The sequence below is a fragment of the Rhinolophus ferrumequinum genome, chromosome 15, assembly GCF_004115265.2.
Source record: "Rhinolophus ferrumequinum isolate MPI-CBG mRhiFer1 chromosome 15, mRhiFer1_v1.p, whole genome shotgun sequence".
NCBI classification, from domain to species: domain Eukaryota; kingdom Metazoa; phylum Chordata; class Mammalia; order Chiroptera; family Rhinolophidae; genus Rhinolophus; species Rhinolophus ferrumequinum.
Window position 1 is genome coordinate 36391629 of NC_046298.1, and position 10285 is coordinate 36401913.

At 54.3% G+C, this 10285-nt stretch overlaps 2 protein-coding genes across 2 annotated transcripts; one reads left to right on the plus strand and one right to left on the minus strand.

The window, feature by feature from the left end:
- Positions 1–326: 326 nt before the first annotated feature.
- On the plus strand, positions 327–7204 carry CAPNS1 (calpain small subunit 1). Its single transcript, XM_033128533.1, has 11 exons — positions 327–430; positions 1141–1379; positions 2334–2367; positions 2640–2729; positions 2899–2956; positions 3050–3114; positions 4205–4273; positions 4376–4454; positions 4594–4710; positions 6418–6476; positions 6631–7204. Exons 2-11 carry the CDS (start codon positions 1159–1161, stop codon positions 6655–6657), a joined length of 819 nt encoding a protein of 272 aa, XP_032984424.1. The 5' UTR covers positions 327–430; positions 1141–1158; the 3' UTR covers positions 6658–7204.
- Positions 7205–7854: 650 nt separating this feature from the next.
- On the minus strand, positions 7855–9546 carry LOC117034995 (cytochrome c oxidase subunit 7A1, mitochondrial). Its single transcript, XM_033128566.1, has 4 exons — positions 9413–9546; positions 8650–8736; positions 8444–8528; positions 7855–7994 (listed from the first exon to the last, which is right to left on the minus strand). Exons 1-4 carry the CDS (start codon positions 9425–9427, stop codon positions 7939–7941), a joined length of 243 nt encoding a protein of 80 aa, XP_032984457.1. The 5' UTR covers positions 9428–9546; the 3' UTR covers positions 7855–7938.
- Positions 9547–10285: the final 739 nt, after the last annotated feature.

The following is a 10285-nucleotide window of genomic DNA, read 5'->3' on the forward strand; positions in this document are numbered from 1 at the left end:
CCAAGAGTCCCGTTTCGAGCCGACAGAAAATCACATCTGTAGCCGGGTGGAGGCCGGCTTCGGGGCGACCATTCCCATTACAACCTGCGGTGTCACTCTGGAGTTCTCGTCCCCGGGTGTCTTCACCGGGCTGGCGAGATGTAGGGACAACCTCAGACCTATGAAGTCACGGCCGGGATACAGCCCGCGGCGCCGGAAGAATGCTGGGCTGGGCCCGGGCGGTCTCATCCCGTTAGCAAGGCCGGGCCCGCGCGCGCAGGCGCAGTTTCAAGGACCGCGCTAGGACCGCGCGGATGCTGTCTGGGCGGCCCCCGAGAGCCTAACCCGGTCAAAGTCGCCTGAGTCACGGGCCCCGCCCTACCAAGCCGGACACAGCCAGAGGCCCGGGAGCAGCGCAGAGGAGCGGACCAGCGGACGTGTAAGACAGGCGGTGAGCGCCCGGGCCAGACCCCCCTGTACTCCGTAATCCCGGCCTTTACGGCTCCCAGACCCTACAAGACCCTAAAGTCCCGGCTAGATCCGTGCTCCCAGTTCTAATGGAGAACCCCGTTATCCCGGGCCCGGGGCTTACACCCACCATCTTGGACCGGAGCCCACAGACCCGGCGGTGACACTGTAATCCCGCTGCTGGGAGTACCTAAACCTTCAAACCCACATCCTGGATTTCCCAAACCTTGTCCCGGGGGCCTCCAGGCCGAGAATCTGATCCACGCCCCTGAACCGCCCAAGACCCTTAGTTCAGTTCTTGGGCTCTGGGACTCAGATTTGGGCGTCCAGACACGTCCAGGATGCCTTATACCAACTTGGGACCCCCGAGAACCCAACCAGACCTGGACCCCTACCCTTAATGATGCCTATGTGTAGACTCAATCCAGGCCTCTCAAGTCTGACCGGGACCCTTTCAGTCTGGAGGAGGTTTCATACTTGATCCTCTGTCCCTATCGCACCCACCCGAGAACTGCTCTCCTTCAGAAGCCCAGACCCCATCCCGAATGGACTCTTCAAGCCCCAGCCGGAAGATTGGTCCTCCCCTAGAGGCCTCATATTACTGCCTACGTCCAGCTGCCAGAAATGCGTATTTTTGTGGGGAGGGGGCGGGCTCTGGGCGAGGAGGCCAGCTGACCCCTTTTTCCTCCTTAGGAACTTTGAGTCGTAGCCATGTTCCTGGTTAACTCGTTCTTGAAAGGCGGCGGTGGAGGGGGAGGCGGAGGCCTGGGCGGGGGCCTGGGGAATGTACTCGGAGGCCTGATCAGCGGGGCCGGAGGCGGCGGCGGAGGCGGTGGCGGCGGCGGCGGCGGCGGCATCGGCGGCATCGGCGGCGGCGGCGGCGGTGGTGGAACTGCCATGCGCATCCTGGGCGGGGTCATTAGCGCCATCAGGTAGGGCGGGGCCTGAGGGGGCGGGGTCTGGCGGAGGAGGCTTGTCCGGGAAGAATAGAATGGGGTAACCTGGAGATTGACCTGGAGCCTTAATTAGGCTGGGCGGGACCTGGGCTGGGAGGCCAGCCTTGAGGGGGCGGGCCCTAATGAGGCTGACCGCAGTTTATGAGGGCGGGGCTTGACATGATTTTTAGGGAGACGCGATTGACTGTTGATGGGTCCCGGCAGGGGTTTAGGAGGTGGGGCTTAGGGAGGCTGGATATCGCCTGCTTCCGCTAATCTGGAAACGAACGTTAAGGGGGCGGAGCCAGTGAGGCTGGGTGTCACTTCGTGGGGGCAAGGCTTGTCAAGTGGGCTTGGTGTGGACTTTTAAGTGGATAAATGAGAAGTTGCGCCCTGAAGAGGCCGAGGCCTACTGAGATAGGAGAAACGGTTTTGAAGGGGCACGGCATTACCGGAAACTGGCTGGATTAAAATAGAAAAATGTCGTAGTGGAAGTAGGGCAGGTTGTCTAATTCGCCTAATTAGGGACCTAATTAGTCTTGGCCACTGAGCAGTGATCCCTCGAAGGGGCAGGAAATAATGGGGCTGGGGTGGGATGTTGGGAAGACACAAGCATTCAGGAAGCCCTAGGGATGGAGTAGGTTCCTAGACAGACATGGAACCTGAGGAGGGCGGGGCCCCGCGAAGCTGGGGCAGCTTTTATAGAGTACGCCCTTCAGGGGGCTGGGTCTATTGAGGAATCTTGGTAGGAGTGGAGCCCACCGTAGGGGGCTGAGCCTGTTAGTTTCCTCGCAGGTGCAATCAGGGCAGCAAGGATAGGGACACGTGAGGACAAGGACAGATAAGGCAGGCCAAGGGTGGCAGGCTGGGGTTTGGGGAGGTTGAGGTGTGGGGGCTGGCGCTGCCAGTTGGACGCCCCGCCCCCTGGCGCTAATTCCCGTTTCCCTCCAGCGAGGCGGCTGCGCAGTACAACCCAGAGCCCCCGGTAAGCCGACCTCCACAACTGATGACTTCTCACTAAGAGGCCTTTTCCAGCATCCCTCCATGTCCCTTTAGAAAAGCCCCTCTCCCTCTTATGATATCCCTCTTACTAAGTCTCTCCCTTTCCATGTCCTCAAACTTAGCTATTACCTACTCCCTGTTCACTGACCACCTCTCATTCCTTTGATCACTCAGCTACACTGCCCACTCTGACTTTCCCACCTAGGCCTGTACTGCCCCTCCCCTTACTTGCTCTGAGATCTTCTCCCTCTGTAGCCCCCACGAACCCATTACTCCAATGTCGAGGCCAATGAGAGTGAGGAAGTCCGGCAGTTCCGGAGGCTATTTGCCCAGCTGGCTGGAGAGGTAAGTAACCCGGGGTCCCCAGACCTGTCCTAACCCTTCCATGCCTTCCCTTGGATGGCCCTTGCACATACACACTCAACCATGGCAATCCAAAAGTTCCTATCCTCCTTCATGACACTCCTAGACCCCTTTCAGTCACCCCTGATCTACCCCTAATTTCTCCCTGCAGGACATGGAGGTCAGCGCCACAGAACTCATGAACATTCTCAACAAGGTCGTGACCCGACGTGAGTGACTAGGGTCAACCCATAGGGCAGGTTTAGAGGCATGGCAGCTGGGGTAGCTGTGACCTCTGGCCTCTGTCAACCTGTCCCCTACAGACCCAGATCTGAAGACTGATGGTTTTGGCATTGACACATGTCGCAGCATGGTGGCCGTGATGGATGTATCCTTAAGGGCAGTATGGGAGAGGCCTTGTGTGAAGAGGGAGTTTTCTGCGAGCATGAGTGGGAGCCAGGATGTAGCTTTCATAAAAAGTGGAAGGATAGGAATTTGGATTCAGGTCTTCGGGGCTTAAGAACCCAAGCTTATTATAACTGCCATAGGTATGTGCACATGCGTATGTGTGCCAGGGTACACCCATATGCGTGAAGATATATGCACAGGAAAATATGTCTATTTGCACATGGGCCAGTCATTAGCTAATCTTGGATACATGCGCACTGAGCACATAAGGCAGTGCAGACATACGTACATATATTCATGTCATGTGATCACGTACGTGTGCGGCATAGTTAAATAATGGCTCTGCCCCTTAGCAAGGTTACTGAGCCTCTCTGTGCTTCAATTTGCCTATCTGTATAATGGGGTGAGTGATAATGTGTTAGATGTTACTATGATCTTACACAAGTAGACTCTTCAGCTCTGAATGTTTCTGTCTCTGACTGGAGAATAATATTGGTGGGGCTGGTGTCTTGAGGACTTAGTGAGAAAAGTTACGTTCTTGAGAAGCTTAGTATTCTCTGGTGTGTACTACGTAATCTGTTAAGTCTTGGCCACTGTTGTTGTTGATTGAGAACTAATCAAATGCCAGCCCCTGAGCTAAGGGCTTTCTGCCAATATCTCATTCTGCTCTGATCACAAACCCAGTAGGTATTCACTACCGTCACCTCATTTCCTTAGAGCTCTGAGATGTCCTTGTTTTTTTACATGTCCTAACATTTAGGAAATTGAATTACTATCATGAATTTTATAAATGAGGAATTAGCAACTATTTTCAGGTGAGGAATTTGTAGCTTAGAAAAGTTCATTATAATTCCACATGGTTATGTTGAAAGATTCCTTATCATTTAGGAATATAAAGTAAAATATGTATGGATAAAATGAGAAAGCCACACCCACGGTGACATGAGGAGGGTGAGATAGGAGCTGGGGTTTTAGCCCAGGTTCCCCTGATTGGCTGTTATCATTGTTGTGTACACAGGGTGTACAATGCATGCATTTGGGTACAGCTATTCTTAACACCGTTCTACCAGAGTGACACGACAGGAAAGCTGGGTTTTGAGGAATTCAAGTATTTGTGGAACAACATCAAAAAGTGGCAGGTGTGTGGTGACCTCTGAAACTCCCAGCACAAAGACTTCCAAGCCATGAAGATGCCATGACCCAAGATGCTCAAATGAACCCCAACCTCTCTGTCCCCACAGGCCATATACAAACAGTTTGACGTTGACCGTTCAGGGACCATTGGCAGCAGTGAACTCCCAGGGGCCTTTGAGGCAGCAGGTATGGCTGGAGGCACATGGTGGGGTAGGGGGTGGGAATGATGAGGCAGCCTCCACTGAGCTGGTCTGAGCCTGAATCTGGGGCTGGGAGTAGATTGGGCCATATGGCCCCCACACCTGAGAGACTAAACCATTGTCAGGGTTCCACCTAAATGAGCATCTCTACAACATGATCATCCGACGCTACTCGGACGAGGGAGGAAACATGGATTTTGACAACTTCATCAGCTGCCTGGTCAGGCTAGATGCCATGTTCCGTGAGTAAAACCACAGCTCTCTTCCTGGGGGCGGATTTTATTTGTTCAGCCTCCACTGGCCGGGGTGTTTGAGCCTAACCCTGAGGTGGGCAATGGTAGGGGCACAGCAGTGACCAAAACAGCCCCAGATCCTGCTCTTGTGTCACGCATAGTCCAATGGAGGAGAGGCAAATCATCAGTGACAGCTCAGAACGGATGCTGCTGGGATAAGGGAAGCTCATGGCGCAGCGCGTTTAGATTTGTGACTGGGGAAGCTCTGACGGCTTCTAACTTAAGAGGCACCTGATGCAGCCTGTGGGGTCAAGAAGGGCTTCCTGGAAGAAGGCACATGTGAGTTGAGACCTGAGGGCTGAGGAGGAGTGAGTGACCCCAGTGAGACAGTGGGGACGAGAGTTGTAGTGGGAACAGCCTGTGCGAAGGCTTAAAAGGGAAAGAGAAGATGGTACTTTTGGTGTTTTTTGTTGGATTCAGTTCAGAGTGCTGAAGAGGGCATGGGATAGGGAGACAAGGCTGTAGGAGGGGCCAGTAGGGGCTGGATCATGAAGGCGCCTTTGAACACCAATACACTGAATCCAATCCTTAAGACCGCCCTGAGATGTGGAAATTATTGTCCCCATTTTATGGAGGAGGAACCTAGGATTCAAGGAGGTGAAGTTGCTGGCTCAGAGCCACTCAGCGAGGAAGTTGCGAAGCCAGAATTTGAACTCAGACATGTCTGAGAGAGTTGAGTGAAAGGAAGCAAGAGCACTGGGCAGGTCAGACTACGGAGGGCTATGAATGCCAATTTCAGGGGTGTTTCAACACTACTGGGGGCAATGGAGAGCTACAGTAGGTTCTAGGCAGGGGAGGGACAGGGTCAGGTTTGGCTTTAGGAAGATGCCCTGACCTCCCAAGAGTCCAGAGAGGACAATGCATTAAGAGCATTGGTAGAAGAAAAGGGACAGGTATGTCAGGGACGTGAACGGAACGTGGGAGTGGACAATAGGGCAGATGATGCCAAAAGTCACATCAAGAAATGGCCATTGGGGCGGCTGATTAGCTCAGTTGGTTAGTGATCGTGCTGGTAACCCCAAGAAATGGCCATTGGATTTACCAGCAAGAGGAGCAGTAGTAACTGCATCGAGTGCAATATCTAGGCCAGCAGGGGTGTGGACACCTGAGGGTGGTAACTGAGCAGTGAATGAGAGCGAAGAAGCAAAGGCATTGTGGGCACCTGTTTACCTTAGGTTTGGCTGTGGGTGGCGAACACGGAGTGGAGTTTCAGGGCAGGAGTGGGAACCACGCCAGACTGTAGGGCAGGAAGTGGAGCCTGCAGAGCCTCCTTCCAATAGTCTGCTTAGGCTGGAACTGGAGGGGTTAGAAGTAGGTGGGAGGCTGGGACTTGGGCAGAGGGTGACGGGGGGCCCCGCAGGTCAGTTACATGGAGGCCATTATTGAGGTGGGTAACAGCCTGGGTTTCAATCCCAATTTCCTCACTTTCTCACTGTGTGCCCTGGAGCACATTACTTCTCTGTGCCTAATTTTCAAATGACACTTACCTCACAGAATTGGATTAAATAAACTAAGACATGGAAAACACTTTATGGAGTACTTGGCCAGAGTTAAGAATTCAATAAAGTACTAGCCATTATTACCGTCATCCTATATATTAGTATATTTTTATTCTGAAAGCCAATCCCCCCCCCCCAACCCTTCTGTTTTCTCTAGGTGCTTTCAAATCTCTTGACAAAGATGGCACTGGACAAATTCAGGTGAACATCCAGGAGGTAAGAACTCCCATGCTGTGATGTGGGTTCCTAGCAGGGATCCCTCCCATCTCTGAGCTGGGCTCTCTCCCTGCTATTTTCCCTGGGTGAGGGCAGACAGGGCATCTGTACTCCCGGGTTCCCTGCTCCTCATTCTCTGCGTTCCTCTCCCCAGTGGCTGCAGCTGACCATGTATTCCTGAATGGGAACCCCAGACCTCTCCCGTCATCACCTCACCACCTCACCGTAGGACTCACTTTGGACTCTTCAGTCTCTCCCAGGGCTGAATGTGTCTGCAGTCATGTCTTCATGGGTCCTGCTGACCCACCGGCCTTTCCGTATTCTCTCAGCCGTTGGCACCTACCGTAGCTTCTCAGTCAACAGCCAGGCCCAACATGTCCCAACGTGCCATGTCCCAAGTCACCCCTGGCTCTAAGACACTCTAACACACCCTACCCCACAGGTCGCCGCACCCCCGGCACACCCATCTCACACCCACTCCATAACCCTTCTAGTTCATCTGTGCCAACCCCAACACTTGTATTGCTTCTACTCCCCAAGGGCCCTTCTCCAAGTTCTAGGAGGATCACTCCAGTGCTATGCACCCTGGCACACCTGTTCAGTTACCACCCAGGCAGCAGAACTCCAGGCCATAACAGGCCCACATGCCCCAGTGCCTTTGCCTGTGTTCTGCTCCCAGCCTGCCAAGCCCAGGAAGAAATAAACGTACCCCAGTTGCTGCTCTTTGACACTTGCCTCCTGTTCTGAGAGTTGAGGGGTGGCTCAGGCTCTCTCTGGGGCACAGGGAGTCTGGGTCCCAGGGGTGGGTTGGCGTTGGTTTTGTTGGTCTTCATATCTATCCCCAAGTCTGGATCTGCATGTCTCCTACTCCTTTTATCTTTTTTCTCATACTGGATCCTAGTTGAGCTGTAGTCTCATTCTTGCTGAGATGCCTCACAAATTCTGTGAAAGCTGAGATTGGGACCCAGAGGCCTGGGTGATCTCTGCTCCTGCTGCAGGAACAGGGCTAGTGGGAGGTGTCAGTGCCACCCCTGGTTCTGTTCCCCAAGGCCATGTTTGCCTGGCTCTGCTGGGCTCCAGTTTGTCCTCACTTGCCTATGCCTTTGTTTTGTCATGACGGGGCTTAGCATCTGCCTTCCCACCCTCAGGCCTCTGCAGGGACAGGGGCTACTATCCCAGGATACAGAGTCTGTCCTACTCAAGGACACCACCCCAGGTCCCCAAACTTCGAGGGGCAACCCAGGGCTGCCTTTTGGGGTCCTTCACTCCTCTGGGAGGGCTGAGAGGCAGCGACATCCTAGGACTAGTCCTGGTCTAGCATGAAGGTGGGGCAGTGGGCTTGCTAGTGGGAAGATGGGCTGAGGGACACACACAGAGGCCAGAGCTGGGCTGGGTTCCCCACGAAGCCAGCACATTTATTGATGTTTGTTCGAGTCCCTTAGGTCCTGTAGGCGTCTTGGTCTCATTTCTTGTGGGGGAAGGAAGCCCAGCCAAGGCAATACAGGCTGTAGACGGTGCCTAGGGAGGGAGTGCGGGGGATACAGAATGAGACCCGAATTGCTTCCCCAAACCCATCTCAGCTTTTAAGCCTCTCTGCAGACTCCCTAATCACCAGTCTAGATCCCAGCCCCAGTTACGGCTCCAGCTCCCTCCCCAAACTGCACTCAGGTAGGAAATCCCCAGTCTTTGATCCAGACCAGGCCCTAGGCTTTCTCCCCAGCTTGTGCCTGGGCTCCAGATCCCCTGCTGGGGCAGATCAAGCCCTAGGGAGCTCCCTCCCTATTTGCCAGCCTGGACTCCAGTACTGTCCCCAAACCTGGCCAGCTCAGAACCCAGTTCCCTCCCTAAACCCCAGCTCAGACGCTAGTCAGCCCTCTCCCCAAATCCCAGCCTGAGGACCAGACCTTCCACACTCCAGCTGGAGCCGGCCTCCTGCAAGCTCAGGCCTAGCCCGGCCCCGCACTCACCCCCAACACACAGCGCCATGGTCAGTCGGTACAGGACGTTGTCGATTCCCCCGCCTTTCAAGTGCACCGGGAGGTCATTGTCCTCCTGGATGTTGAGGGCGTCCAATAAGAAACGGGAGCTGGCTGTTGCGTAGACGGTATCCCCGCCTGCCCCGGCGAGCTCCGGGCCCCAGGTCTTCCCCTCGCCCCGCCCCTGCTCCGCTTACCTGGAAGAGTTTCTGTTTCTCAGCCACTCGGTTCTCCAAGCGGTTCCGGGCGGTTGAGCTGAAGGAGCGAACCAGTGCCTGGGAAACCTGTGGGGAAGGGGTGATCGGGTATTGGAGGCACCTGAGAGGAGTTTCGAAGTGGGTCCAGCGTGGGGTGGGCTGGGGGGAGACGGTCCCAGGCCCTGGGAGCTTCCCAAAGGCAAGATCAGAATTGTCAGCATGAGTGGGGGAGGGTGTCCTGTCAAGAAAGGCCCAGAAGAGGACTCGCGTCTAGAAGGTCTGGCTTGGAGGTTACCAGGCTGTCTGGAAGGTCCTAGGAGAGGAGCGGACCCAGAAGACAAGCTCGTGATCTGCGGGTCCAAGTCCTGAGATTTTTTTAGGGGGAGGGTTTCCTGGATTAATGGGAGGAGCCCAGATCCCGGCAAATTTGGGACTTGACCTGGAGTACCTAACGGGGTTTCCAAACAGCCTAAGAAGTCCGGGGGAGGGGAAGGGGGTGTTAAATTCCCAGTACCTGGGTCCCGAGGTGTTAGGGGAGCCCTGGATGAAGGAAGAAATTCAAACCCGGGGCTTTGGGCCATGTTAGGTTTCCCGGCTGTCTCAGAAATTCTTGGATTGGGAGGTGAGGGGTTGGGGGGGTGCCCAGGCTGTTTAGGAGGGAGTCTCAAACCCTGAAGGGGGCTCACGTTCCAAGGCCCCAGATCCCGGGATGGTTAGGGAGTCCTGTATTGGGGATGAAGGCTTCCAAGTTGGGGGCCCTCACCCGCAAGGCCCTCATTTTGCGTCCTCTTCGGCTGGAGTCACCTCCCCTCTACGCCCAAGGACATAGCGTAGCCTCTCCTCCCCGGGAACCCCAGGCCACGCCCCCGGCGCGCCACCCGGCCGCCCAGTCCCCGGCGCCACGGAGTAGGGTGGAGCCGGGAAAATCTGGCGGCCAGATTAGGATTCATCCAATAGGCGAGCGAAGAAGACGTTCCAACCCCGCGACCCAGCCAAATGGTTGAGGCACCCATCTGTTACTCGTCTCGGAATTTCCATTGGTCCAAGTGAAGAGGAAAGCGGTACCAGGGAATACATTTTTGTTTTGTTTCTGTGGATATACTGGCGTAGGGCAAGTGCGTTTCCTCTCCAGGGTCTCTCGGCTCTCCTCCTACCCGGGTTGGTACTGGAAAGCGAGTGAGGGCGCAGGTAAACTGGGGTTCGAATTCCTTGTTCTATGTACATTGACCGAATGATTGCACCTCTGAGCCCTGGTTCCCATATCTAACGTGGGGCTAAGTCAGAATCTTCAAGGTTTGCTGAGAGCAAAGCTGAGCGAACAGTTATATCCAAGCTAATAACTATCGCACAGAAACAGATAAAAAGCCGTTATTTTTACTATTTCCTAACAAGGTTCATATATAAAACATTTTTACATTTAGTTAATTTCGTTTTATCATGGAAAACTTCAAACATGGGTACAAAAATGACTCCACTGCCTGGGAACTGTCTTTGCTTCTTCGTATCTTACCCTCATCGCCACGCTCAGTTTTTTTAGTCTTCACCCTGGAAAACAATGTCACTGCTTTATTTATCTATCTGTTGGCTTTAGATTCCCTAGTTGACATTGCATCCCTAGCACCTGGCAGGCACATGG

What these genes read in the sequence shown, in the direction of transcription:
- CAPNS1 (XM_033128533.1), top strand. Translation starts at nt 1,159, where the DNA reads ATGTTCCTGGTTAACTCGTTCTTGAAAGGCGGCGGTGGAGGGGGAGGC. An exon ending in ACAACATCAAAAAGTGGCAG is followed by an intron (nt 4,274 to 4,375) that starts GTGTGTGGTGAC and finishes CTGTCCCCACAG; the next exon opens with GCCATATACAAACAGTTTGA. An exon ending in TTCAGGTGAACATCCAGGAG is followed by an intron (nt 6,477 to 6,630) that starts GTAAGAACTCCC and finishes TCCTCTCCCCAG; the next exon opens with TGGCTGCAGCTGACCATGTA.
- LOC117034995 (XM_033128566.1), bottom strand. An exon ending in AGAAACAGAAACTCTTCCAG is followed by an intron (nt 8,529 to 8,649) that starts GTAAGCGGAGCA and finishes CTCAACATCCAG; the next exon opens with GAGGACAATGACCTCCCGGT. An exon ending in CATGGCGCTGTGTGTTGGGG is followed by an intron (nt 7,995 to 8,443) that starts GTGAGTGCGGGG and finishes CTCCCTCCCTAG; the next exon opens with GCACCGTCTACAGCCTGTAT.